Genomic DNA, 27,902 nt, shown 5'->3' on the forward strand with positions numbered 1-27,902 from the left:
TTGAAGTTATGGGACTTTTTTATTTTTGTGGGTTTTTATTAATTTTTTTTACAGGCTATTGTTGTACCCGTTGCTAAAGCTGCTGATTCTGCCATAAAACTAGAACAGAAAATTTCCCAGGAGTCACTTCCCCTCCTCCACTGCTTGCCTACCTCCCAACCAAACCAGGCAACCAACCGCCTTACATTGACAGCAGGCTCAGCGGAGAGAGCCTGAGACGCAGCTACATGAGTCTGACCGAGGAATGAAGAAGCCAGGAGTCCACTGGCCGTTAGGACTGCCCTGTACAACGTGGCCTGTTCTGGAGTTTGGTCCACTCTGGCCGCAGCTTAACCATAGAGATCGTCATCGTTGTCTTCACTGTAAACGTTGCCTCCGCCGCTGCCTCCGGTGCCCTGGCTTGGTCCAGCACCACCTTGGTTACCTGATGGGAATCTGCCAGGAGAAGCACAGCGGGGAAAAAGCAGGTGAGGAGCCAGAAGAACAACTGGACTACAGGACAGAAATGGGGAGCCACAACTGCTGAGCTGGGGCTTGGAATTAACGGAAGTTGGATGCCAACATCTGGAAAGCCAAAATGGAAACACACACACACCCGCTTTTTCAGGCCAGATCCTCCTGCCTCAGACTAACTTCAGAGAGCCCCAGGCAGGGGAGGCAGCCAATGCAGGAACTGCCTTTCTGATTTATTTATTTATTGAATTTCTTCCAGCTTAGCTGTTCTTGTTTTCATACAATCTGTTCATTCTGCGTAGACAACAAAGAACAAGGGGCATCTCCAGATGCAATTAGAGATATGGACAGAAGATGGGAGCACTGAACCGGGAGATGGTGAGAGGCCGAGAGAACCAGCTGGGTGTGTTGACTAAGCAGTCAGACTGGAAGTGGGATGAGCCAGGCTCAGGGAGCCCCTGAGTTATGGGGGTCACCAAGAGGGTTTGGGCCAGGAAACAAGTTCATTTCACTCAACTCTCTTAGGAAAAACTGGGGGAGGGGGCAGCAGGCACACTACCCGCAGAATATGCATGAGAGAGATATGGAGAAGCAGGTGAGCAGGTCCTCTTGGCTCTGCAGGCCCCTTGCCAGAGGAGAACCTCACCTGACTGTTTGTGGAGATCATGGATGCCCAGATAAGGAAGCAGATGCTCCAGGCATCCACAAAGACGATCCCTCCCTGCCGACTGAGAGTGCTGAAAAGACGGGGCAGGAGGGGTGAGGGCACAAAAGCAGCTTCCCAAAAGACCCCTGGGCGTACCTGAAGCTGCCAAAGCCACGACTCTGCTGCAGAGTCTGTGCAAACATCTCGTATTTGCGGATGTCATTGTCGCTGACTGACCGGCGGGCAAAACGCATGGCTTCCTCGAAATGATCCCGACGGATCTCGGGGACCGGGTCATCCTCTTCGACCTCCTAAAGCAGAGCAATGGGTGTGGCTGTCAGCATCGGGGACCGGTGAAGGTCAACCCTTAGAGACCAGAGCGAGCCTCCCCGGCCGCCCCTCCCCCAAGTTCCAGCTGCTCACCATGGCCGAGGGGTTGGTCTGCCTCTCCCGTTCCCGCCTGATCTCGCTCTCGATCGACTCGCGGATGGCCAGCTTGCAAGCCCGCTGGCAAATCTCCGTGAGGTCAGCACCCGAGAAACCATTGGTCATTTTTGCCAGGAACTCGAGATCCACGTCCTGAAAAGCAAGAAAAATTCCACGTATGGCAGGTGCCCATCAAGTCCCCGCTGGCAGCTGGCTTTCATTCGCCCACCTCATGAATAAGAAACACAACTCCAGGGGAAAATAGAGAAATTTAAGCAATAATAGCTGCAACTGTAGGAGACCCGGAACACATTTTAACAATCTCTTTTCTAAAGCGGGGAGCAACAGGGAGCTGAAAGTCTTCCAGCAGTGCTGGACATGGCTCGACTCTCAGATTCCACCAATGGAGTAAAGGAGGAGAGTGCCACCAGGGCCTCGGAAAAGAAGGAAGGCGCCTCCTTCCCCTGAACTCCCTCTGGCCAGCTGGCTGCAGCTCAGGAATCTCTCCAAAGATGTTGCCTTCAAAAGGGCTCCAGGATTCCTATTTGCAGACTGCTCCTAACATCGAGCTACAACCAAAGTCCATGTTGGGCTCAAGCTCAAAGAAGGAAACAATCAGGAATGCCACCTGAATTCTGAAAGGATTGTCCTATTCCCCTGAATAGGTATCAAAAACAATCAGGGCCCGAAAATAAACAAGACAGACAGGAAGAGAAGGACCAGGGCAGACAGGATAGCAGTGGTCCAATATTTGACGGGTGGCCAGAGAGGAGGGTGGGCGGTCAAGCTATTTTCCAAAGCACCTGAAGGCCAGACAAGGAATAATGGATGGAAACTGACCAAGAAGATTCAACCTGGAAATAAGGAGGAATTTTCTGACAGTGAGAGCAATCCACCAGTGGAACAGAAGTTGCCTTCAGGAGTTGTGGGAGTTTCATCCCTGGAGGCTTTCAAGAAGAGGCTGGACTGCCATTTGTCAGAAATGGTGTAGGGTCTCCTGCTTGGGCGGGGGGTGATCTAGATGACCTACAAGGTCCCTTCCAACTCTGTTAATCTGTAATCTGAATGGCAGTCTTTTCTCTCTCTCTCCCTCCCTCCCTCATATACACGCATGCAGACACTCTTATATCCCAACTTGCCTTGGCCACAGGCGATTTCCGCAGGTTGGCCTTGAGGATGGCCACACGAGACTTCTCATCAGGCAGAGGAATGTAGATGAGCTGGTCCAGGCGTCCAGGGCGCAGGATAGCCGGATCAATGATGTCTGGCCGGTTGGTGGCGCCAATGATGAAGACATTCTTCTTGGTCGACATGCCATCCATCTCTGTGAGGATCTGGTTGATCACTCGGTCGGCGGCACCACCGCCATCACCAATGTTCCCACCGCGGGCCTTCGCAATGGAATCCAGCTCATCGAAGAACAGCACGCAGGGAGCCGCTTGGCGGGCCTGTCAAGGGAAGGGCACCGTGTCAGTCGCCAAGGCACCAGAGGCCATCCCGGCCTGGGTGCTGCTACAGGCTGGATGCGTATTGCCCCGGGCACTGAAGGGCTCCTGGCAACTGTTATCACTGTTAGTGTTCAGGAGCCACAAACCAGTGGTGGGATTCTCCCGGTTCAGGCGAACTGTTAGCTCCGACTTTCAGCTGCGAGCAAACCGCTTCACTCTGATTTTGCCCGTCCCTGCGTTATACTCACCTATATTTCAGTTTCTGAAGCCCAGCTGATCGGTGCGGCAGAGTGGATTGCCACGCCTCAGCTGTTTTCTTTGCCAGCAGCAATGCGGAAGGTGAGTTTTTTCCAAACTGCTCATGCGCGCACTTAGCGAACCAGTTGTTAAACCGGTAGGATCCCATCCCTGCCCCAAGCTCAAGGTCCCTGAACTGCCTCCTGCTCCAAAAGCCCTGCTCTTGTGTTAGTTCTTTCACGCTTATCCCTAAAGCCTCCAGGGCTTGGAAACTGCTGGCCAGTTTCAGTATTTCCAGATTCCCTGCAAATGTCTGATACTTTCCTACATTCATCAGAGCAACTGTGGTGCCTCTATGTCAGAGAGGCCCTAGAGAGACAGTACTGCAGGCACAAAGATGGTATATTGGACTTTTCAGTTTCCAAAAACAAAGGTAGAACTCTTTACAATAATTTAAATGTTGCACAGAACTCCCAAGGATTTGGGAGGGGGAGGGGATTAATTACTTCATTAAAAAATCCACATCCTCTCATTTTTGCCTCAGGTGTGTTTTGTTGAAGAGAAAGCAGAAACTCACCTTGTCAAAGATCTCGCGCACGTTGGCCTCCGACTCTCCGAACCACATGGTGAGCAGCTCTGGGCCCTTGATGGAGATGAAATTGGCCTGGCATTCATTGGCAATGGCTTTGGCCAGCAGGGTCTTTCCACAGCCAGGGGGACCATAAAAGAGGACCCCTTTAGATGGGGTCATGCCAAACTTGAGGAATTTGTCAGGATGCTCCACTGGGTACTGGAGAAGGAAAGGACTCAATGTCAGAGAGGAGACAATGGAGGAAAACAGGGAAAGAGAACCACCTGGGGACACAACCTGCCCACGTCACTCACCGCTTCAGAGGGGATAAATCAGATCAAACCAAGGGCAGGAGGAGCACCGGAACTAGCTCCAAACTATGATTTGTTTCAGCATGAAACTTACACGGCCACTCATCTCATGGAAAGTGACTCTGGAGGGCATGCAACCTCCCTCCTCCCTCCCATCAGTCTGCAGATCTCACTTCTGCTAATGACTGCAGCCGTTATCAGCAAAAATCGCTTGCTATTGTCTCCAGCTCATGTTTACAACAAACATACTGGAGGTAGGTAATTTAAAGAGGAGGAAGCAGAAGGTAAACCATATTATGATGACGGTAACAAGCATCAAAAGCAATTCTACAGCTAAACCCATTAATTTACTCTTCTGGAACTTGGTTACTACAGCCCCCAATCTGACTTTGACAAATGATTTTAAAACAGCTTGATGGCAACTTTTTGGGCAAGGTGGGAGTTTGCCAACTTAAAAGCTCACCTCACAGGGCCTGGCTGTGTTCCAAAGGGCTCTGAAACCCTGGCTTTCGGTCAGTGTGTGTGTGTGTGTGTGTGTGTGTGTGTGTGTGTGTGTGAGTCCCATGTGTGTAACTGAGTTTTTGCATTTCTTTAAGACATTTGGGTTCTTAACTGCTTTTTTATGTGTATACCCAAGTCTTGTTACAGAGTTGGGTGGCCTTATAAGGTCAACATAAATCACCAAACGGGAATCTTAAATTTATATAAAGATTTTATAGGCGCTGGAAACAGAACCATCCAAAGCATAGACTTACCAACCATTTTTAAAGGGAGACTAATTTTTAAGAGCCAAGAGAGGAAATCAGGCCATGCCCCCACGGTATCGGCTGCCACCTGCAGCTGGTAGGCACCTGAGGAACAGGCCCAAGCAGCCTCACCTGAACCAGCTCCTGGAGTTCCCGTTTGACGTCCTCCAAGCCCCCGATGTCTTGCCAGGTCACCTGTGGGACTTCCACTACGGTCTCACGCAGCGCGGAGGGATTACTCTGGCTTAGAGCCCACTGGGATTTGCAAAGGGGCGAGAAGGGAGAGAAGGTGTTGCTACGTTCGATCGAGGCCATTTCTCCAGACTGAGAAAGGGAAGACGCACCCGCTGCTGCCTTACCCGGAAGTCATCCATGGTCACGGCCAGGGAGTTCATCACCTCAGCATCGATGGTCTCATCTTCAAGGTCAATCAGGTCCATCTTCTTCCGGATGGCCTGCAGTGCCGCCTCTGAACAGAGCGCCGCCAGGTCAGCCCCCACATGGCCGTGGGTCTCATTGGCCACCTGAAGCAGAGGAGGGGCACAAGTAAAGATCTGCTCCTGCTTTGAGAAAGGGGAATCCGGCTTCTACCACTAGGAGGAGCAGCCCCAAAGCAATGCCCAGGCCCGCTCGGTCCTCACTGACAGCCAGGTAACCAGGTAGGCGGCTTGAATCCGTCTCTGGCTTTGGACCGTTCTAGATTTAGGCCTGTTTGAGCAGCGAAATCCGCTGTGTAAAATGTCAGGCTTGACCCAGTTTGAGAATGCTCCGATTTCCCTGGTCTTGTGCTCCCTCTTCTGGCTGCTTCCTTCCAATCTTCTCAGTCATGCCTGCCACATCCTTAACACAATCCTTTTCCATCTACAGATCTAGGGAAGAGGCAGCCCTGTGGGCCTTGGGGCAGGAGAGAGAAAGGGAGCCGAATGCAACTTAGAAAAAACAGGGATTCATCAGGCTGGCAAACTGGCCCGTCTGAATTGTGCTATGGAACGCTCTCTGGCCGAGACGACCCCTCCCTTCAAGAGCCACAATGCATAGCCCAAAACCATTCCCAGGCTAAATAACAGGCTCTCTTCGTCCTTTGAACCCCGAGAGGAAGTTCACAACGAACACACAGCAACGGTTCCAGCACAGGATCTGTCAAGGTTCCAGGTAACACCTCCCACAAAGGAAATTTCCAAGGTTTGAGATTCCTCGATTTGTGGCAGGCCTGAAGGCCCAAATGCAAGATGGCTTCCAGGTCTGACAGGACCAGTGCTTAAGCTCCCAAGGGCGGGCGGGGGGGGGGGGGGGGGGAACGGACAGATTTGGATAAGCAATAATCGCTTTTGGCATAATTAGCCATTGACATGTATATGATAGAGTTCTCCTTTCACCTCGTTCTAAGCTGAGCTGAACCTGAGCAGCTGTAGCTGGCTGGGGGACTTGGCCAGTCGCTCTCATCAGCACAACCCACCTCACAGGGTTGTTGTTGTGGGGAAAATACGAGGAGGAAGGAGTATTAGATAAGTGGCAGGCCTGATTGTTGCCTTAGGGAGGGAGGGAGGGAGGAAGGAAGAAAAAAAGAAAGAAAGGAAGGAAGGAAGGAAGGAAGGAAAGAAGGAAGGAAGGAAAAGAAAGAAAGAAAGAAAGAAAGAAAGAAAGAAAGAAAGAAAGAAAGAAAGAAAGAAAGAAAGAAAGAAAGAAAGAAAGAAAGAGAAAGGAAAAGAAGGAGGAAAATAATAATGACTTTAAATGGACCTGTTATTAAGTTTATATTACATTTCATAATCATAATTTTAAAAAAGCCAACCCACCTGCTCCAGATCAACATCATCAGCCAACTTCATGTTCTTGGTGTGGATCTGCAAGATCTCCAGGCGGCCAGTAGCATCAGGGATGCCGATGTCCACCTCCCGGTCAAAACGGCCTGCAGTGGACCCAAAGGAAGCGTCACCTTTCCGTCTCCCTAGAGAGACCCTAACCCTCTGCAGCATCCGAGGGCCCACAAGCCAGCAGGGCTCAGACCAGGCTCAGCTGAGGCTCCGCACTGCCCTCCCAGCAAGCAAGTGGGGGGAGTGGGGGTACCAAAGCTTTACAGCCTTTTTGGGGGTAGCTCCACCCCCATCCCCCCACCCCACCCAGGAGCGCAGTTAGGAAGAAAACTCGGCTCAGCTGGTGCCTCCCACGCTGGACAGTGGCCGGCTATAATCCCTTTTTTGTCTCCAAGCAGCTCTCTCTCTGCCCATTTGCTGCTTGCTGCTGCTGTGACCACCGAATAGCAGCTGATGCTCCTGGGCTTCTTCTCAGGGGGGAGGGAGGGAGGGAGGATAGCCAAGGCTGTGAGTCTTATGCTACTTGCGGCCTCCACGTCCTGCAGGACAGTCACTCTGCAGTTGGCGATTTTGTGGCCCCTGCCAAACTGGTGCCCTGGCATAATGGGTAAGGGATGGTGGTGCATACAGTTGACCCGGTCTTCCCTTTTGAGGGGAGACAAGGCCTGATCTGGACATTAACCCCTGCCTGCCCGCCCTTTGCCTTGACCGGATCGCTTCCTTGTCAAAATGCAGCTCGCGGCAGCCTTGGGCCCCTGCAATCTATTCTTGACATTTCTGGATGACATCACTGTCATTTTTCTATTCTTTTGAATTTAATCTGCCTCTGTGAGGAACGAGGGGAGCTATAAATGCCAGGAGATTCAGAAATCCTGGTCGCAAGAGATATTGTGGATAGGATTGAAGAGATCAGATATGGAACAAACCCTTTTCATCCTTAAAGAGCACAGGCCCTGCATGGCTATATTAAGGAGAAAAAGCCGGAAACCAGCCTCCCTCGCCTTGCATGTGACAAGCGGGCCGGGCACTTCGCTGCATCCGGTTACAATGGGACTTTAGACTGTAAATAATCCCGCACTCACAACAGCTCTTTTAGTGACAAAGTTACAGTGGCACTGGAAAAAGTGATTTATGACTGTTTTTCACACTTACGACCATTGCAGTCACGGTCACGTGATCAAAACGTGGGCGCCTGGCAAATGGCCTCCCTGTCCTGGGGTCACGTGACCACCATCTGTAGCCTTCCCAGCTGGCTTCCGATAAGGGAGGTCAATAGGGAAAACCAGATTTGCTTAACGACTGCATGATTCACTTAATGATCACAGTGACTTGTTTAACAACTGTGGCAAGAAAGGCTGTAAAATGAGGCAAAACTCAATAACAGTATTGCTCAGCAGTGGAAATTGATCCTAAGTATTTTTTTGGGGGAATTCATATTTTAATATTTAGAATAAAATAAATTGAAATCAAAAGTAAATGGTTGGTAACTTAGTGTTTGCCAACAGGTCAACGGCAACACCCCTCCCCCATTTTGGGCCCCCTGAAGCACCCAATACCTGGACCTCAGGCGGAGAGGCCTCTAGATGCAACCTCCCCAACAGGGGCTAGAAACTTGAGGAGGAGGAGGAGGAAGAAAGGACCACCTATGGACAACCGAGCAGAGTCTCTCCCTCTCTCCCACTGACCCCCAATCGCCTATTCAAGAAGGTAATAAAAATTAGTTTAGCTAAACTAAATTAGAATTCTAAATTTATGTGTGCTTGTGGCTTTATCTGTTTTTTCCCTTTATATCCTCCTTTCCCAATAATTTTCTTTTTATACCTAGCGATTTGGCTTCCCTGGTTTTATAAAGGGGATTTCTCCTTAAAATCTTAAGCATTTCTGGGCCTCTGGGAGGACAATCCCAAGCCACTCCCTGCTTTTTTCTCTCTCCAGGGCCGGGCTGAAGGGAGACCTCCTGCTGACTAAAGACAGCCATCTTTTCCCAAGGAACCCACGGAAAGGGGTCCGTCAGGGAGACTTCCAATGACTCTCCTTCCAGCTCAGAAGAGCCGCCTAGTATTAACACTGGTTCGCTCTAGAATGGAAGGCAGGCTGTGTGTGAGGGGGGAGCAAGCCCAGCCGTTCTCTCAAGCACCGCTGACAACCAGTAAGCATTCTGGAGTGTGTGTGTGTGCGTGTGTGCGTAAGTGTTCAAAATCACAATTTTTCTTCTATATAACATGAGGATCCTGATTCAAAGATGCTTAGTCAAGCAGGCAGATTTTACTTCTCAGCTGCTCTTGATCCTGTTGAGAATCCTTGATTCTCTTGCCACTGAGAACCAGGCATGTTTAAGATCAGATGGGAATAGTCACATTTACTGGAAGAAATACCAATTTACTTTGATGTTACTTATAGGCACATAGGAATACTAAGCCCCAGTAAGTACAGTTATTTGTAATTAAAACAAACTATATGAACCAAAGTAGCATTCTTTTTCTCCAGAATGGGACTTCTCCCTGCACATTATCAATTATACCTTGAAGTCTGTAATCCAGGTCAAAGTTTGCTACTTATTCCTTCTGCATGCGTGAACTGGGCTTCAGGTACAAATTAAGGCCCGGCTGCCTGTGGTGCACATTGCCAGCAAGAAAGAACTCTCAATCTCTACCAAATCCCAAATTTGCATCCTCACTGGTGAAAAACTACAAGCAGAACCACAATTTGTATCTGCTGAATGCTATTTCATTTTAAGGGAATGCTCAACCCCGGAGTTCACAAGTTTGTAAGCAACAAAAGTTTGAAAATTCCACAGGGGTTTTGACTGCTGGCACGGCTGGGCTCTGCAGCCCGACTGTTGCAAAAGGAGAGTTTGCCGACTATCAGCTGCACACGTGTTGCTAACCCTTCCCCCTCCTGAATATACAGCCCTCCCCCCTCCTGAATGGAGCAAGCTTAGTTACCGAACCGCCGGAGGGCTGGATCGATGCTGTTCGGTCTGTTGGTGGCAGCCATGACAATGACGTGGGCTCGCTGCTTGAGGCCATCCATGAGGGTCAGCAACTGGGACACAATGCGCCGTTCGACTTCCCCGTGGGTCTAAGAAGAAACCAATCGAGAGGGTCAGGTTGGGAAGGAAAGAACCTGGCCCCAAGGAAGGGACCCCAAAGAGAAGACCTGAAGGAAGGAAAGCTTAAAAGCAGATAAAATACTTTAAAATAAAGTAATATGGAGAAATAATAAATAGAAACCAAGAAACCAGCGCCTAAGATTACAGTGAGAGAGACACGGGGTCAAATGCAATTTTAGCTCGTGCCTCAAATAAGAGACTTCCTCCTTTGGCAGTCTAGACTGGAAATGGTTAATCCAAAGAACAGACATCTAAACAGCCCGAATACCAATACTGGCCAGGAGGAACGCAAGAATTCCAGGAAAATCCCACTTTCCGAGGAAACCCTCCCTTCAGGCAATCTCGGGAGGGAAACCCTGGTTGGCTTCCCCACCTTTCCTTCACAGGGAGGGGGGGGGGGAAGCGGTTCCCCTCTTTCACCAGGTAGGACGAGCTTCCCCTCTTCCTTATGCTGGCAGAGACTCTTCCTTCAGCAGAGGAAGGACTCTCTGGCCACAGGGCCCATTCTGGCCTGGAAAGCCTGACTGCGGCTTCTGCGCACGCGCACACACACACACACCCAGCTTCAGCTTCAGCTTGCCCTGCCTCCGAGGCACCAAGAGCCCCCGCCTGCTCCGAGCCCACCTGTTTCAGGGCACTAAATTCCTAGCCGTTCTTGTCTTTTTCTTATATCTGTTTTGGGTTTGCTTGTTATGAGTCCATGGAGGCAGAAGAGAAGGTGAACACTAAAGCAAGTGAATAAACAAACACCCTGGGCTTGATTCGATTTGCTCCCTGGAGATATGGGGTGCACTGGGGTACATCAAGCCAAAAATGTGGCTCACTGGCAAATACAGATGCAAGTAATTCCTCACTTAATGACAATAATTGAGCCTGGAAAATCCGTTGCTAAGAGATCAAGCTGTAAAGCACAATGGCATGTGACCCTATCACTTAGCAATGGCAGCCCCCATTGCTGTCGTTAAAGGAGGATCATGGGTTAATAAACTAGTCCCAGGCAGCTCTCAAGCAGGCAGGGAAGTGGCTGTTACTAGGCAGAGGAGGGTGGGTTGGAGGCCTGCGAGGTATGACGATGCAAGCAGGGCAGGGGCTGGGGGTGGCTGCCGAGGGGCAGGGGAATGGGCAAGCCACCTACTAGAGAACTTGCAATCTTCTTGGCCAGCCTCTCCAATGCCTTCGCTTGCAGGGGCCAACAGACCAGGTAACTAGCCCCGTGAGCTGTGGGGCCACAGGGCTTAGAATGCAGTATTGCAAGTTAACTCTGCCCACTGCCAGATTGATCTAATGGGGCTTGAGGTTGACTCAGCCTTCTGTCGTTCCAAGATTGCTAAAACGAGGACCCAGATTGTTGGGGGCAACAGGCTGCCCCTGCAAAGCATTCAGAGTGCTATAAAGCAGGATATAAGTCTAAGGGCTATTGCTATTACAAGTGTCGATCACGTGACTGCCGAAACATTGTGTGAGCTGGTGGCAAAAAGGCCCAGATCTTGATCACATGACCCTTGGGGACAGCTGGAAGTCTGAGGGATTCCACTGCGATAGGTAGATGAGCTGGATCGGGTTTTCTGAGAGATTTTCCAGATTGGCCTCAAGCAAACTCAGGAAACAGAAGCCACTTGGATTTCTGGCACGTTCTGCCACTGGGTTACCCGAGAGTGCATGGGAAGCCCGCCAAAGCAATTCTTCAGCTGGCTTATACTTAAGGCCAAGACTCTTTCTTGCCTTCCCCTGGGGGGGCTCAGGGCTGTTCCCCCTAAAGGTACTGTCCCCTCCCACTCTGCACGGAAGGCTGCAAGGCCCCCACCTTACCTTCTCTCTCTTTGGCGCAATGGCATCCAGTTCGTCAATGAAGATGATGGCAGGCGCGTTCTTCTCAGCTTCCTCAAAGGCCTTGCGCAGGTTGCTCTCCGACTCCCCTGCTAGCTTGCTCATGATCTCAGGACCTGTGCAGAAGCAAGGAGAGGCCACTCGCCTCTTTAGGGGGTGGCAGCCCAAAAGAACACTCAGCCCCCACCCCCCTACATCAGAGGGGCACAGCCTGAGGTCCCAGAGCACACGTGGCCCCAGAGACCTCCAACACCCCCCATGGCTGGAATTGGAAACTGTGAAGTGGAACACTGGACGGCCATCCCGTCCCACGCATAGTTCATGAGAATTCAACAGACATGGACACCCAATGAAATCTAGTTTTGTTTTGGTTCAAGTCATCAACGCCACTACACATAGTCCTCAACCTATGACCACAACAGAGCCCAAAATGTCTGTTGCTAGGCCAGACATTTGTTAAGTGAGTTTTCCCCATTTTACAGTTCTTGTCACATTTGAGAGAATCAACGCACTTGTTAGGTTAGTAACACGGTTGTTACAATGGCTCCCCACCCCGACTTTGTCAGTCAGAAGGTCACAAAAGGTGAACACATGACCCTGAGATACTGCGACTGTCACAATTATGAAACCAGTTGCCAACTGAATTTTGATCAAGTGACCAGGGTAATGCTGCAACATTCGTATGTGTGAAAAAACATCCCTAAGTGACTTTTTTCCAGTGGTGTTCTAAACCTTTGAAAGGTCACTAAATGAACTTTTGTAAGCCAAGGGCTACCTATCCTAGCAAACAAGCAGGGCTTCCAGGCACGAAGCCTTTCCAACTTGCTCCAGTTAAGTCTGGATAGAGATGTAACTTAAGACGCCCCCCCTCCTAAAAAAAAAAGAAAAAGAGAACAAGGAAGGCAGAGTCTACTACTTCTTTCTGACTGCGGCTGTGAAGTCTAGGCACTTCCTTCAGTTTCCTTAAGGCACCTTGAGGTTTCCAAGGATACCGGCTTCAAAGGCAACTGCACGAGAGAGCGAGCATCTTTCAAACTCCGGTATGAAACGCCCAGGAGGACAAAGAGGTTCTCAGAACAATTTAGATCTCGTCACTAAAAAGACAATTGTGTTTTACATTGCGACTGTGCAGGGTTTCCTGCTGGGTTTCTATAAACTATTGCTTTTGATCGACCATTCTCCTGCTTGTTTCTTTCGCATTATCAGCTTTAATTCTGTTTTGGTTTATTAATGAATGAGAGAATCTTTGTAATCCCAATCAGAAGAATGAAGGAACTGCATGTTGAAGGCCCCGTACCTGCCGGGGGTGGCAATACAGCCTTTTGCTTCAGCCACCCGAGGCCTGCAGTCGAGAGGGTCAAGGCAAAGCTACTCACCATTGATTAGAAAGAAAAATGCTCCGGTCTCATTAGCCACGGCTCTGGCAATCAAGGTCTTCCCGGTACCAGGCGGACCATACAAGAGGATTCCACGGGGAGGCTGGAGAGACAGAGACACATTACGGCCAAAGACTTAAAGCCTCCCAGGATCCTGGGAGTTGGAGTCCACAGATCTTTAAAATGGCAACCCGAGGTTGGACATCCAACTTCAAGTTTAAGCACCAGCACAGATATTGCACACACGGGGCCTCACGCAGTTCCCCCCCCCCCCCCGTGGAGCCTGAATTCTTCAACCTAAGGAGGGGCTGGCTGTAGTCCTCTCAGTGCAGCTCAAGTTTCAGGGCCAGAGAAGAGCCTCACCTTCACCCCAATTGCCTTGAAGAGAGCCGGGTGTCGAAGTGGGAGCTCCACCATTTCCTTGATCTGAGCCAGCTGCTTTCGGCAGCCTCCGATGTCATCATAGCCCACTTCGTTCAGAGATTCCTCTTCATCCTGGCGGCAATAAATAGAGGCAAAGAAATGTCAGGAAAAACAAGGTGATCTTCACGTTGTCGTGTCTGCTTTAGGTACCGAGAGTCCTCCTCGAACACTATGGCCCCTTTGCGACCTGTGGACTTTAACTCCCAGAATCCCTGAGCCAGGGGCCATGCTGAAGCCCACAGGTCATAAAGGGGCCATCACTGCCCACCCTTGCCCGAGGAGAGGCTAGTTTATTGGGGGAAAGGGTGAGCTTGGAATCTCTCTAGAACAACAGAATGTTGAGGTAGCCCATGGTCAGGTTATCAGACCCTACATTTCTGAAGTTTAAGACTGTAATAATTTTCATTGATTTGAATGAATCCTATCTTGTAAACCTGATAGACTTGAGCATTTTCTGTGTTTCTTTGATAAGGAATCCACTGATCCCTGTACAATAGGTCCTCAACTTATGACCATTTGTTTAATGGGTCAAAGTTAAGATAGCCTTGGAAAAATTGACTTATGACCTGTATTCACACTTATAACTGTTGCACGAGCCCTGCGGTCACATGATCTGCAACCTTTTCTGCCTCCAATGGTCCAACACGAAAAATACTTGCTGAATTATCTATGCTTGACCTAGTAGGGCTGTTCTTACAGTCTTATGTTCAAAAAACGTGGTTTCCAAACTCACAGTGACTGGATTTGCACTAAGCCAAAAATCTAAATCATCTTTATTATTGTTAGTACCATAATAAGTGCAGGCTTATTTGCAACTATACTTCTGATGCTACAGCTGTTTGGACAGCACCCATCAAAGTAGCCTGCTCAATATGTATCCATATTAACAGAATTCCAGAGTTGGAAGGGACCTTGGAGGTCTTCTAGTCCAACTCCCTGCTCGAGAAGGAAACCCTCTACCATTTCAGACAAGTGGCTGTCCAGTCTCTTTTTTAAGTGATGGAGCTCCTGCAACATCTGGAGGCAAGTCGTTCCACTGATTGTTCTCATTCTCAGGAGGTTTCTTAGTTCTAGATTGGTTCCCTCTTTCTTCATAGGAACAACTGACCAAAGCCCCTTCCAGAAATGCTGATATCTACAAAGACTCCTCCTCTCTCTCAATATCAGACGGTGCTTGTTCCCCCCCGCACCCCCCCCCGGGCAGTCTTGCCGGGTCTCCCTGCTGAACTGACCTCTCGCTTGATGGGTTCTCCCTCACAGTGAATCACCGTATCTGGAGCGACTATGCAGTAGGGGCTGGGGTCTGTCTCCACCACCTTGAATTCCACTGCGCGCATTCCTCCACGCACCAGGAAAATGTCCCCTGAAAGCATTACCACATTCGTGAGAGGCCTCACACTACAGCCGCCTCTGAAAGAGGTAAACTTGTCACCGATCCATTAATTAGTATTGATATGTTTAGACTTTTGCAGGATCTGGCAATATAATTTACCTGAAACGTATAATATCATTTATTATGTTCTTTGTTTAGTCCGGTTACCATAGCAGCCTCTGAAATTTTGACAGCTCAGAATGCACTGGGAAAGGTTTTATAGAGGCAAAACAAACCAGCATTCATAGATTTCCTGTTCCATTCATAGTAACAATTAGATTTCATAAAAAGAAGTGTGGAAAATAAGCAAGGTTAGGAATGAAGAGTACCATATATTACAAAAGATTTAGGCAACACCAAATATGTTTCTTTTTCAGGTTTACTGGAAGTTAAAAAAAAGCTTCTCTCGGTTACTTCTTTTTTAGGGTACTATGGGGCATCAGGTTCTCGAAGGATGTTAACATATCATTTCCTCAAAGCTGGAGTCTGTGTAAGGCACTTTAGATACACCATGCCTAGATTGCTGCAGAGAGATTATAATGGTGGAGGAGCCTTGCACGCCAGCCTTTAAGGGTTGGCTCTGTGAACTGGATCTTTATCAACAGGAAGAGCCTATCAGATAACATGACCCCATCAGATCTGGATTAAATTTGGTGCTTACAATTTGAGATGTAGTAATTTGCATAAAGGTATAATGACTGTGTTGTTCCAGAGTGTTCTCAGTGGCTGCCATAGCCATCGTCCTCCCCGAGAAAGCTCAGAGGAGCCCCCAATCCAAGAGGCACATAAAATATTAGACTGGCATCACTGAGGAAGTGAGGAGCACCTGGACGTTTACTGACACTTACATAGTGCTTTGCAAGTAATCAAAGCTTTCAAATACAATCAACGAGCAAGAAAAACCCAGTATGGAACCACAGGCAGGAAGGCAGGAAGAGCTTGCAGGCCTGCGTTTCATCTGGAGCTTTCTTCGGGGATAAAAGCAAGCAGAACTCCATGCACAATCCACTCAACCATTTTCTTTTACAGTGGATTTTTCCAAATTGGGGATAATGTGTCCAAAGTCCCCTCATTTTGCAATGCCTCAAATGGTTGAGCTTTTTAAAATATTATGGAGAGAATGTCCCTCTGGGGCATCATGACCAGCTCCCAGCAGCTCTCAAGCAAGGCAAACAGACACACGTAGCGGGCCAGCCAAGGAGTGTGCTCTGCTAGGCAATGGCTCCTCCATCACTTAAACCTGCGAGACCAAGAAGGCAGCTTTTCTGCCCAGGCCCTGCTCCCTGGAGGCCCTGCTGCCTGGGGCACACCACATAAAGGGCCTGCAGGCTTGTTACAGTGTTAAAGGAAAAAGAGAAAGGTTTCCCCTCATGTTCAACTCTAGGAGATGGTACTCATCTGTTTTTCATCCAAGGGAGCCAGTATTATGGTCACGTGGCCAGCATGGTATAAGCCAAGGCACGCAGAACATTGTTGCCTTCGCACCCGAGTGGCTCCTATTTATTATCTACTTGCATTTATTTACATGCTTTTGAACTGTTAGGTTGGCAGGTTACGGTGCCAGGATACTGAATAAAGGGATCTTCTTCTATCCTTGAGATGCTGTAATTTGGAGGTCTAACAGAAAATATGGATGCATCTTTTAGTTCTCCTTGACTGTTGGAAAAAGACCAGTGACTAATACAAGTAGAAGGAATCCCAGAGGTCTCAGGCACTGTAACCTTACAGAAACTCACTGGCAACAGAAAAAAAAACCCTCTACTAACACTCCAAAAACACAACAGTGAGAGCCAGATCCAGACCCAGTCAGAGGGATTCCTATCCTCTTGAACCCTTGCAAATAAAACCCTTTCATGACCTCGTCTAGCTTTCAACAGCAGAGATCCTTTTGAGTACAAATCCCATAATCCCTGATTTTCAGATGGCTCATGGGATGTGTGGCTAACAGCTCCCACTCTGGACCTTGCAGAGCAGGGCCAGGAAAGGCACGGCCTTCCGGGTGCTGCTGAGAAAAAGGTAACGGGAGGGAGGAGCCAGTGGTGAGAGATGCTGGATTTTGGGGCTCAACAACCACGGGAGGCTCAAGGGCTCACCAGCCCTCCTCTGGCGGCTCCTTTTCAGCCTCACCCTTCAGGGCAGGTGGCAGGAGCCTGCCAGGGCGCCTCCCTTTACGGTAGAAGCCACGTCCCGAACGAAGGGTCCGTCTCCCCGCAGCCGGCTCAGGCGGTTACCTTTTCTAATGGGCCTGTAGGCCTCCAGGAAATATGGCTTGAGGTAGACCTCAAAGAGGTTCCCTGTGATCCCTTCCACGGTGTCATCAATGGGCAGCACATGGATGCGCTTGCCGTACTTCACATCTGGACAAGGCTGGATGCTGAAAAGGGACAAGTCCTCCTGTTAATTCTCAGGTGTGGAACTTTTCTACTGGCCTCAAAAAACTCCCCTTCCCAGCACTTGGTGGCCCAGCTTTGCCACTGCTAAGGATCCCAAGAGAGGAGCCATTTCTCTCCTCCTTCCCTTCAGTAGCCTCCTTTTAATAAATAGACGTGGCTACCCACCTCCTTGAATGGGACTCGAGACAGCATACAACTGGCACTTAAAACAATGTCACAGATATTTTAAAAAATCTTTAACAATTCAGGTAGTCCTCTACCTACAACAGTTCGTTTAGTGACCGTTCAAAGTCACAATGGCACTGAAAAGTCACTTGTGACCGTTTTTCACATTTACAACTGCTGCATCATCCCCACGGTCACATGATCAACTCACATTTATGAAGGTTGCAGTGTCCCTGGTCAGGTGATCCCCTTTTGTGACCTTCTGACAAGCGAAGTCAATGGGGAAGCCAGATTCACTTAACTTTGTTACTAACTTAAGTGTAGCATGAAAAGTCATAAAATGGGGCAAAATTCACTTAACTGTTTCACTTAGCAACAAAAATGTTGGGTTCAATTGTAAGTCGAGGACTGCCTGTAAAAGCAAGAGTGTAGGAGGAGAACCTCCATCTAAGCACAATGTAACCTCTGGGCAGGCTCCTCATGGCAGCTGGAAAAGCCCAAAGGCTAAGAGGGACGGGGCTAACCTCATCCCGGGGAGGGGGGCACAGCGGGAAAGGCATGCCACCGCCTGGCTCCCTCCAGACAGAACTCCTTAGCAGCAGCAGTTCTCTTTTACTCAGCCTGATGGGATGGGTGGCTGTGATTGGGAAGAGGGGGGGTCCCTCAGATGCTTGTGGGTGCTTTAAAGGTTAAAACCAGCATTTTGAGTTGCACCCTGGAACACATCGGCAGCCAGTGCAGCTCTTCGGACAGGCATGAGTGTGTCATCCTAGAGGCACAACATCATCACTCTCTGCGCAGTTCATAATCCACCAAGCCAGTTCTTCTTGGCCACTTTAAGCGGTGAGGATGCAACTCCCAGAATTCCCCAGCCAGCTCTCCTGTGGGAGTTGAAGTCCACACTGTTTAAAGTGGCCATGGTTGAGAAGCACTGCGCGAAGTTCTTCCACAGCAGATTCTGAGGCTATACATGAGATACGGGAGTAGCGGGTGGGGGCTGGGAGGGAAATTCTGCCATTGGAAAGGAGGTCTCTGTGTGTGAGCAGAATATTAGCTTTCAGCTACTCATCAGTTCAATAACTCTGCAGGGTAAAATAATCTATCAATTCCTGGCAACTTCATGGTGGATCTTTATATACTTTTCCTGAAAACAACATGGAAATGGAGTTGCCAACGCCTGAGGGATGGGTGGAAGTTCTCTGAACATCCCGTTAAAGCAGAGCCATGAAGAACAGATTGATTTACAAGCAAGAGGCACATTTTGCAAAGTCCGGCTACATCAGTAGTTTCCACAAAAATTAAAGTTCCACCAGACGCCTTTGTGTCCGTCAGCTTCATAAACCCTTTAAACCAGGGGAGTTAAACTCGATTTCACTGAGGGCTGCATGAGGGTTGTGTTTTATCTCAGGGGGACCCATGGCTGGGGTAGGCGTGGCCAGCTCAACATCACCCGTGTCGGGGGCACCTATGGTGTCCAAGTGCTGAGGCAGGATTTTCCTCAGACCCTTCCCCCCTCCCACTCCTTATAATCTATCTTCCTTTCTTCCCTTCTTTTTTCTTCTCCTTTCTTCTTTCTTCTTCCTTCCCCTCTTTCCTTTTTTCCTGCCTTGCTCTCTTCCATCTTTTTCTTTCTTCTTTCCCTTTCTCCTTTCCTGTCCCTTCTTGTATACTCAAATGCAAAAGGAGAAATATTTCTCTTTTTGTTTTCTTTTTTAGTTTGTTTTGCTAGCCCTCTGCCAGCAAAAATGGAGCCCAGGGGAGCTGCATGCGACCCCCTCCCAGGGCACCGTTTTCAGCCGCAACGGCCTCCTGGACTCCCCCCAGGCTGAGTTTTTTGTGGCAGAGGCACCGCAGGCCAGTCCTTGGCTGTGTCCAGGGCAGTCCTGAGGGTCAGATCTAGGCACGGGCCTTGAGTCTGATACCCCTGCTTTAAACCCTCCCAATATCAGAGTCTGCCTTGCGGCCTCACCTGATGACGTCTCCAAGTCGCACCCGCAGGTTGTTGCGAACCACCCGGTTCATGCGGATTTTCTCATCCGAGCAGGAGTCATCAGAGAGCACGATGCAGACGGCCTCTCGCCTTTTCTTGCCTTTGAGCAGCACCGTGTCTCCCCGGAACAGCTGCAGTTCATCCATCTTGGCCTGCCAGGGAAAGACAAACACTGGAACCGGGGAATCCAGGAATGGACTTTGCTTGCTTGAAACTGGCTTCCTTCCCCTCCACTAGGGCAACCTGACAGGCAGGAGCCGCTCTAGAGGAGTGGGACTCACGCCCTTCTTCTTTGGGTGTTCTGGCTGCCAATCAGGGAATCTGCGCTCCCAAAAAAGTTCAGTTAATGCAACTATTCAACTGTACAGGTAGTCCTTGAGTTACGACCACAATTGAGCCCCATAATTTATGTTACTAACAAATTTGTTAAGTGAATTTTGCTCCATTTTATGACTTTTTTTGCCAGTGCTCTGAAGTGAATCACTGCAGTAACCTGGTTGTTAAGTGTATCTTGCTTCCCCATTGACTTTTGCTTGTCAGAAGGTCGCAAAAGGGGATTACATGACCCCGGGATGCCGTAACCGTCGTAAATATGAACCAGTTGTCAAACATCCAAATGTAAATCGTGTGACCTGTGCTGCAATGCTCATAAGTGTGAAAAAGGGTTGTAAGTCACTTTTTTCAATGCTGTTGTAATTTTGGTTACTAAACAAACTGTTGTAAGTCAAGGACTATCTGTACGGTTGAATAGTTGCATTAATTCGATAGAAGCACCCAAAGGGAGACAAGCACCTTTATAGGACTGGGATTCATTTGTCTCATGCCAGACTTTTCAAAAATGCATCCACGTTGCATTCTGGGTAAGACAGGATTTGGAGCATCCAAAACTCCAGGAGCCAAACCACAGAGGCTTGTGGAAACCTCTTAGCTTTTCATGCTGGGGAGAAAAAACCAGCAGTTGTTCAAGGCTCATTCAATATTTTTAGTCTTTGTAACGATCGCCGAGAGATGCATGTTGCCCTCCTCTGCAACAGGGAAGAAGTGTTACACTCTAAAATAGGGATGAAAAACAAATACTGTTTGTATGGACCAATTGTGAGGAGCCAAAGTTTTGTTGAGAAGGAAAAGGAACAGACAACAGCAGAGCAGCTTATAAACAAACTCCTCCATGAATAGCCTGGAGAAGCCGCCTTAGCTTCCTTCTGGGAAAATTTCCATTCGTCTGCTAAATAGCTCCTTATGTAGCGCACACACACACACCTGCGACAGTGACACCACACTGTTGTCCTCATTGATTGCTTCATCAACAATTAACCGATTGGGCCGGTTCTTCTGCTTCAGAATTGCAGTTGACAGGTCATCAGCTTTGGAACTGTAATCAGAGAAAGGAATTGCTGGTAGCTTTGGAAACAGAACCACGCCCCATCCTGACCTTCTTCCCCCATCCACTGGCCAGCCGTTGCTTTTATTCTTGCACAATCCTTTTGGAAAAACCAGCATGTCATACCACAAAGTATTTTAAAAGGCTCCTCAGCTGGGTTCCTGCTAAGCGGTTATTGATCAGAAGTCTTCACGAATCACTTACTACAGTACTTAAGAGATTTGAGAGATGCACTGCAAAAACGAGTAGCAATTTTGCTCCAAGAAAATAAAATGTTTGTAGCAGCCCTTTGCGGTGAATTTTGATCTGATTCTCAACAGGGGGATTTCTGGCCAATTCCAAACAAGGACAGAACTTTTTCTTTATGCCTCTCAGTTCACGGAAGTCTTAAGAAAGGAGTTCCATCATTAGAAGAAACTGTTTCAGGCTCATTCATGCCACAACTCTGTGGAGCCCTGCCTGCCTTCCTTTCCTATCTTCCCACCCAGAGTTTTAAATGCAGATACTTCTTTTAATATTCTTCCTTCCTTTCCTGCCTTCCTTCCTATCCTAGCTTGCCTTTTGCTCAGGGATCACCAGACCAAGGAAGGACACTTTTATTTATCCACGTGGGCACTTTTCAAACCTCCTAAAGGAGGTGACTAATAAAGAGCCTAACCTTCGCTCTGGAAGTGAAAGTGCAACTAACTCCTCTGGTGTGCAAGGCTCCCTAGCAAGTCAACTCCCGAGTGTGAGTCTGCATACAGCTACAACCTTTGCTCTCACAAAAGGAGATTACCCAGAGACACTTCTTCCAACAGTAGACACAAAAGCTCCCAGAAACCATTTAAGGCTGTCAACTTGAGGATGATGGGCCTTCCTCTGGGGGCCTGTGCTTACCTCTTGTCAGGTACAGTAGACTTTCTTGGGTTTTTTTCCCCTTTGAAAATGTTTCACTTCTTATCCTAGACCTAGAAGCTTCTTGGATGAGAAGCGAAATGTCTTCAAAGAAAACCCAGAAAGTCCAGCTGCCTCTTGGAAAAAAGCACTTTTGGAACAATCATGACCTGAATGCCAGAGAATCTCCATAGACATTTATTCCACCTGCAGACTCTGTGATGCTGAATTCCAAACGGCTTCCGTGAAGTCTCTTTTAGCCATCCCAGTAAGATTAAAGACTGCAGACCCAGACCCAGTGGGAAGGTCCCAAGAGAAGGAAGTACAGCCCCTCAGTCACCAGCTGCTCCAATGAGGTTAGGTGGGTGAGTGGGAGTGTTTCCCAGAAGGGTCTCTGGCAACTCTTTCATTGCTACAAACAGAATATTATGAAACCCATTACATTCTTTATGCAAACTTATTACTTTATCTTTAAGCAGAAGCGGAAACACTACAGTACAGCCCAATACTCTCAACGTATTTCTTCTGAAGTGTTTGATCTGACTTCTAATAGCACCAGTGATAAGGAAAATAAACAGTAATTAAAACTATTTTAGTCCACTAAGATGACAAGCAAAAAGCTCGTGAACTGAGCATATCCAAACTGACTAGGTTTCGTGGTTTTCAACTTCTATGTTATCTGACTTGATGTCTCCAGGGCAATGGGTAAGAAGGTAAAAATGCTGAGGACAGAATTCCCCCAATTTGGCCAGCTGAGCCAAACTAGACTGCTTAGAGTCAGTGGAAGAGATGTTGACTGCATCAAAACATCAGCCAAATTGAGGTAATAATAAAGCAGATGCAGGAAGGACACCCTGAGAATCGATGCAGCCCTTTTCCGACTTACCCAGAGACCACTTTAATTTCCCAATCCTTTCAGGGCTTCTGGCAAGCAACAGAGGAGCTGATTCCGGCCCTGATGACACAGCATTAAATGGCCAGGATAGAGGGATTTGTTGACTTGAAGCTGCTCAGAAAACTGTCTCTGGAGCCCCCAGGGCAGCCAACTACCCCAAGAAGAGAGGAGGCAGAAGCCCAGGGGGCAGAAAGCGCCCAATTCAAGGGGCCGCCTGCCCTCTCTCGGCTGCCTCCTGGAGTTGGGCTTTTCTCTGAGGCAGGTGAAGCTTGACGCAGACTGAGTCTTTGAGTTGCCTGCTCACTATTAAATCATAGACAGAAACCACTTTTGTGCATTTATGCTGAGGCTCTGAGAACATAAACCTCAGTTTACGAGTGAAGAGCTACCTTTTTCCAAGGATGAGCCATCCATCCATCCATCCATCCATCCATCCATCCTTTATAATCATGTTAAGTACTGGCTGATTCCTCCTCTGGGATCCTTGGTGCTCTTTGAGACTACCTGCTATCCTCACCCATCCGTATCCTGCCCTCCCTAATTTCAAGTTACTCCATTTTTAAACAGTAATGGAACCTGTCGAGCAGGCTCTTTTTACATGATGCCAATCTGCCAGATTACAGCTTCTCTGTCGAACAACCATCTGGAGCACCTGGCAGCAGAGAGGCATCTACAGTATGGATTAGGAAAGCAGTTTCAGGGGCAGAGGCCCATTTGGGCCAGCAAGCCAGCCTCTAAACAGATCTGGCTTTAGGCAGCATAGAGAAAGAAAGAAAGAGGCAAGATTTCTATAGAAATCAGAAATGAAAGACAAAAGCAGATTTTCAACCCCACAGAGGTGATAAAGTTGGCTTGTGAAAGGCTCACTACTCCCCCTCACCCCCGCCCATCTCCACCCACAGCTGGGAAAGCTTAAGGCTGACTCCTGGCTGGTAGTCAGGGCAGACAAATAATTCAATTGCCAGACTAAGAGGAGAACACCTGCCTGGGCTCTCCCCCACTGTAGCACCTGCTCCAACTGTAATTTCAGAGTGAGTGTCTTCTGTACACAAGCAGCAAAGGACAGCCCTTGATATAATTAAGTGGCCTGGCCCTCTCCACCAACCCAGGGAGCTCTGGGAGATGAAGCAGGTGAGATGCCTAGAGAGATGATGACACCAGGAGCTGTGTGGGGGGGGGGGAGAGTGAAGTATTGCAGGCAAATTCTGCCCACAACCTAGAATTTGATCCTGACAGGCTCAAGGTTGACTCCGGCTTCCATCAGTAAAATGAGCACTGTTGGAGGCCATATGCTGACTCGGTAAACCACTTAGAGAGGGTTGTAAAGCACTCTGAAGCGGTATAAAATAAAATAGCAGTCTTCAACCTTGGCAGCTTTAAGCCAGCCAATTGAATTCTGGGAGTTGAAGCCCACCAATCTTAAAGTTGCCAGGGTTAGAGACCCTGCCTAAAACAAAGAATGAATGCAAACAATCATAGATAAGATCTTAAAGCTGAATTTGCATCATGGCAGTAAAGTCAATTCTCTCGTGGCTGCTTTGAAGACTCAAGATCGAAAGCTAGGGAGAAATTGTGAAGCGTTTGGGGGATCAAATCCCTTGCATCTGCTCACAGATGAAGAACAGCTGGGCAGCCCCTGCCGAGAGGATGAGGCATCCATCTTGCCTTGTTATCTGTGATCAGTTTGAGCCAAGGGATCCTGAGGAACTGGACAGGGTAGTCCAAGCCATTAATGCAGCCACCTATGAACCTGATACCTATGAAGCTGCAGGGGAGGTGACAGGAAGCTGATTTGCGTAGTTCCTGGGAGGGTGCTCCCTCCTCCAGAAGTCATCACCCAGCCTACTACTTTTAGACAATTATTGCTTGCACCCAGTCTCCTTTTTAAGCTAAGCTTGTTTGCAAGGTGCTTGGCCAACAGCTAGAGAATCCTGAAAGATCTGATCTAAACTAGTTGGGATCCAGACATGGGCATCGAACAGATTACCTGTGGTAGGATGAGACAAGATAGGACAGTCTTGGTCTTGCAATACGTCTTGGTAGCTTGTCCCAAATGTGCTTTTCCAAAAGGCAATTGGCCCTTGGCTTTTTTTCCCCTTGAAAATGTTTGGTTTCTCATCTAAGAAGCTTCTTCAGTTCTGAAGGTGAAACGTTTTCAAGGAAAAAAACCCAAGAAAGCCCAGTTGCCTTTCAGACAAGCACCTTTGGGACAACCAGAATCTTCATAGACATCTTGGGGGCTTTTGATTCCACTAACCAGCCTATCCTTCTCAACTGGCTCTGTTGGCTGAGATTGGAGGGGGAAGGCATCATTTTACAAGGGTTCTCCTTTTGGGTGGGTTTCAAGCCATGAGGGGAAAGAGCCAAGTCTGTGGGAACTTCAATATAGAATTGCACAATCCCCACCTGTTAATATCTTCATGAAGCTACAGAGATATTAGTGGGCATCCAACAAGGTATCACTAATGTACAGAGGACACCTATTATAAACTCTACCTGAACCAAAGATGCAGAAGTCCCGATTCAGTGTCTGGAGGGGGAAAACGGGCATAGCTTGAATCATAGTAAGCTGCAGATTCAAAATCCTACTGCAAATCTGATTTAACTGATGAGGTCACGCTGCACCCCATGGAATTTGCTGGCCGTTTAAGAGAGCTGCACCTGGCATAGTGCAATTGGAGGTCATGGCCAGGATGATTTTTGCACAAATACATCTTGTGTGCCAACTGTGGCTCAAAAAACTTTGTAGTCATTCATTCACCCACTCATCACTTAATGGCTGACTACTGCAATTCACTTTACATGGGGCTGCTCTTGAAGATCCTAAGCCTGATTTTTAAAGCAAGTGATGTTTGAGAAATATGTCTCCATATTTAGACTGATAAGTGAAGGAGGCAACGGCCTTCACATGTCCCAATTCCAAACCATTTAGAGCTCTGAAAGTCACCCTCAGTATTCTGTTCCATAATGGAATGCTCTCCATGCCCAGCTTCTGTTATCAAATGTCCTATTGCAAGTGATTCCATATTATTTTTGAATAATCTTCAACAGCAGCTCAGTGAAGCTGCCATCGAGACGTCCCATTTTAGCCCACTTCTCAAGATGGAGCTGGCCCACCAAAGATGGCCAAAAGCATTTGGTGTCAAGAGTCCAGGTCTATGAAGAGTCCCCTAAATGACAGACCTGGCCTTTCAAAGGGAAAGCCACTCATTCCAGAGCAGTCAGGCCTCAACTTCTGGCTCATCAGCTCTACTGATCAAGCCATGTCAGGATTCCATTTCAATGACTTAGCTGGTGCCCATCTCACTGCTTTCTCTGTGTTTTCCAACTTTGACAACTTTAAGAATCCCCCAGCATGCTTGCTGCCAACTTCTGGGAATGGAAGTGCCCACATTTTCAAACTGCAGGGCTTGAGAAACATTGCTCTGGTCCATGGCTCAGAACCTTACCAGCTTCCATGGGATGCAACTGAGCAATGGGTGACAGCTGCCGACTGATGAAGAGCCTGTTACAGAACAAAATTCTGCAGCTTTTCACAAGCTCCTGGCCACAGGCTAGGTAGACATCCCTATCTACTGAGATTTCTTTTCAGGAAGGTCTGGAACCACCTAACCTTTCCAAAGAATGATGGCCAATTGGTATCCAAAGCTTCTGACCCATCCAACTGAACCACAAAAAATACACTCCAATAACTTTCCAAGCATAGACCCCTTGCTAAATTTGGAAAAATGGTCTTAATCTCATGCAGACACAGAAGACTAGAGCTACTTTTTAAAAAAGTAGTTTTTACAATAATATTCAGAGAGAGAGAGAAAGAGAGAGAAGGAACCATTCTGCTAAGAGATCAAAAAGCAACAATGGTGAGAGATACCTCCCAGCTATTCTCTAACAAATGCCTTATGCCACTTACCTTAAATAGAAGAGAACCTGTCCAAATGAGGCATTTGCAATTTCCATTGTATGCTTGGCTAGTCCTTTTCTAGCAACTTCCACAAGCCAAGATAGACAAGAATCCAAGCACCTTGCAACTGACCACTTTCCTTTCATCACCCACATTTTCAAGTCCCACCCTCTGCTAATTCAAGTCAAGAAAACTCAGTTCAATAGAAGAGGATGCAGGTAGCTCAGGGCTGAACTGTGGAGTCCTGGTGCTCTCCGAGGAAGCCACCCAAAGTGCAGAGAGCACCAGGGGCTCCAGGAAGGCACCCCTGACCTAAGAGGCAGCAGAGATCAACGCCCCCGTTTCTAGCAGAGCTCTTTCTAACCAGCTACACGGGCAGGGCAGGGCAGGGCAGGGCAGGGCAGGGCAGGGCAGGCAAAGCCAGGAGGGCCACCCGTCTCTTACTCACTCACCGGCTGCCCTGAGCCGAGCCTGCCAAAAAAACCCCTCCCGGCCGTGATTGTGGGATTCTGGGAGTTGAAGTCCCTTCTCTGACCGGGGGAGAGGAAGGAAGCTTTTCCAAAAGGCAGCTGGACTTGCTTTCGCTTCCCCCGTTCTAGAAGCGCCTCGGCGGAGAAGCGAAACATCTCCAAGGGAAGACAAGGAAGCTCCAGCTGCCTCTGGAAAGAAAGCCGTAAATGCCCGGCCTCCGTCCCGAGGGATGCCCGGGGAAAGGAGGGAGCGGCGAGAGCTCCCTCCAAGTCAACCCAACGGCCTCCCACCTTCACGCGGCCTACTCAAGGCGGCTCCACGAGAAACCCGGTTGCCTCTCAATGCCCATGCCGGGTTCTCGCCCCAGAGGGACGCCGGCCCGGCAGGCCGAGGAGGAGGGAGGGAGGGAGGCGGCCCGAGGGCCTTTTGCGGGAGGGGGCCGCCCCAGCGCCCCCCGGCTCCCCCCAGCGAGGCGTGTTTCCCGGCCGCCGCCTGCCAGGCCCCGCCGAGCCGTTCCGGAGGAGCCCCGCGGGCGGCAGACAAAGGCGGCGCGGCGCCTCCCCCGGCCGGGCCCCCGCCGCCCCCCCTCGCTCCATAGGCCGCCCAGGGAGATCCGCGGGGCCCACGTCGCCGCCCGCCGGGACGCGGCTCTCCTGCTGCCGGTGCGGGGGGCGAGACGGGGTCGGGGCAAGGTACTCACTCGGGTCCCGAGGCCATGGCGGCGATGTGGGCTGGCGCGGTGGCGGCGAGGGTCGCTTCGGCTCTGCCTGCTCCGCGCTGGGTTTTTCCCCTCAGCGATCAGCGCCGACTCATCGGGGGTGACGCTCCGCCCGGCGCGCTAGGCCGCACTCTGCCTAGCAACAGGTGGCGCGACGACCAATCCGAAAAATAGAGGCGGACGCGCGCGGCCAATCGCAGCCCCGAGCTGGAACGGCTTCCCGCCCTCCCTTAATGAGGAAGCGAGCTCCTCCGGGAAGGCAGAGCCACCCGGTGACCGGGCGGACCAATCAGAAAAATCGGCTGACGTCCGAGGCGGAGCCTGGAAGATTTCAGGCGAAAGGCCAATTC

At 49.2% G+C, this 27,902-nt stretch overlaps 1 protein-coding gene across 2 annotated transcripts; it reads right to left on the minus strand.

Moving 5' to 3' along the window:
* On the minus strand, nucleotides 1-27,692 carry VCP (valosin containing protein). 2 transcript variants are annotated; one of them, XM_058172458.1, is made up of 17 exons: nucleotides 27,535-27,692; nucleotides 20,571-20,682; nucleotides 19,290-19,462; nucleotides 16,994-17,136; nucleotides 14,623-14,753; nucleotides 13,331-13,462; nucleotides 12,968-13,070; nucleotides 11,574-11,707; nucleotides 9,598-9,733; nucleotides 6,635-6,747; nucleotides 5,198-5,362; nucleotides 4,971-5,093; nucleotides 3,788-4,000; nucleotides 2,665-2,973; nucleotides 1,523-1,678; nucleotides 1,256-1,410; nucleotides 1-435 (listed from the first exon to the last, which is right to left on the minus strand). In XM_058172458.1, the coding sequence occupies exons 1-17, from the start codon at nucleotides 27,549-27,551 to the stop codon at nucleotides 330-332; spliced, it is 2,421 nt and encodes an 806-aa protein (XP_058028441.1). In that variant the 5' UTR covers nucleotides 27,552-27,692; the 3' UTR covers nucleotides 1-329. The 2 variants fall into 2 exon arrangements, with proteins under 2 accessions (XP_058028441.1, XP_058028440.1); XM_058172457.1 differs by lacking the exon at nucleotides 27,535-27,692 and adding an exon at nucleotides 26,373-26,696.
* Nucleotides 27,693-27,902: the final 210 nt, after the last annotated feature.

This window comes from Ahaetulla prasina, chromosome 2 (assembly GCF_028640845.1).
Source record: "Ahaetulla prasina isolate Xishuangbanna chromosome 2, ASM2864084v1, whole genome shotgun sequence".
Lineage (NCBI taxonomy): Eukaryota > Metazoa > Chordata > Lepidosauria > Squamata > Colubridae > Ahaetulla > Ahaetulla prasina.

What these genes read in the sequence shown, in the direction of transcription:
- VCP (XM_058172457.1), bottom strand. Translation starts at nt 26,518, where the DNA reads ATGTGGGTGATGAAAGGAAAGTGGTCAGTTGCAAGGTGCTTGGATTCT. An exon ending in ATTTTTCTTTCTAATCAATG is followed by an intron (nt 11,708 to 12,967) that starts GTGAGTAGCTTT and finishes GCTTCTGCACAG; the next exon opens with GTCCTGAGATCATGAGCAAG. An exon ending in ATGATGTTGATCTGGAGCAG is followed by an intron (nt 5,363 to 6,634) that starts GTGGGTTGGCTT and finishes CCTCTGCTTCAG; the next exon opens with GTGGCCAATGAGACCCACGG.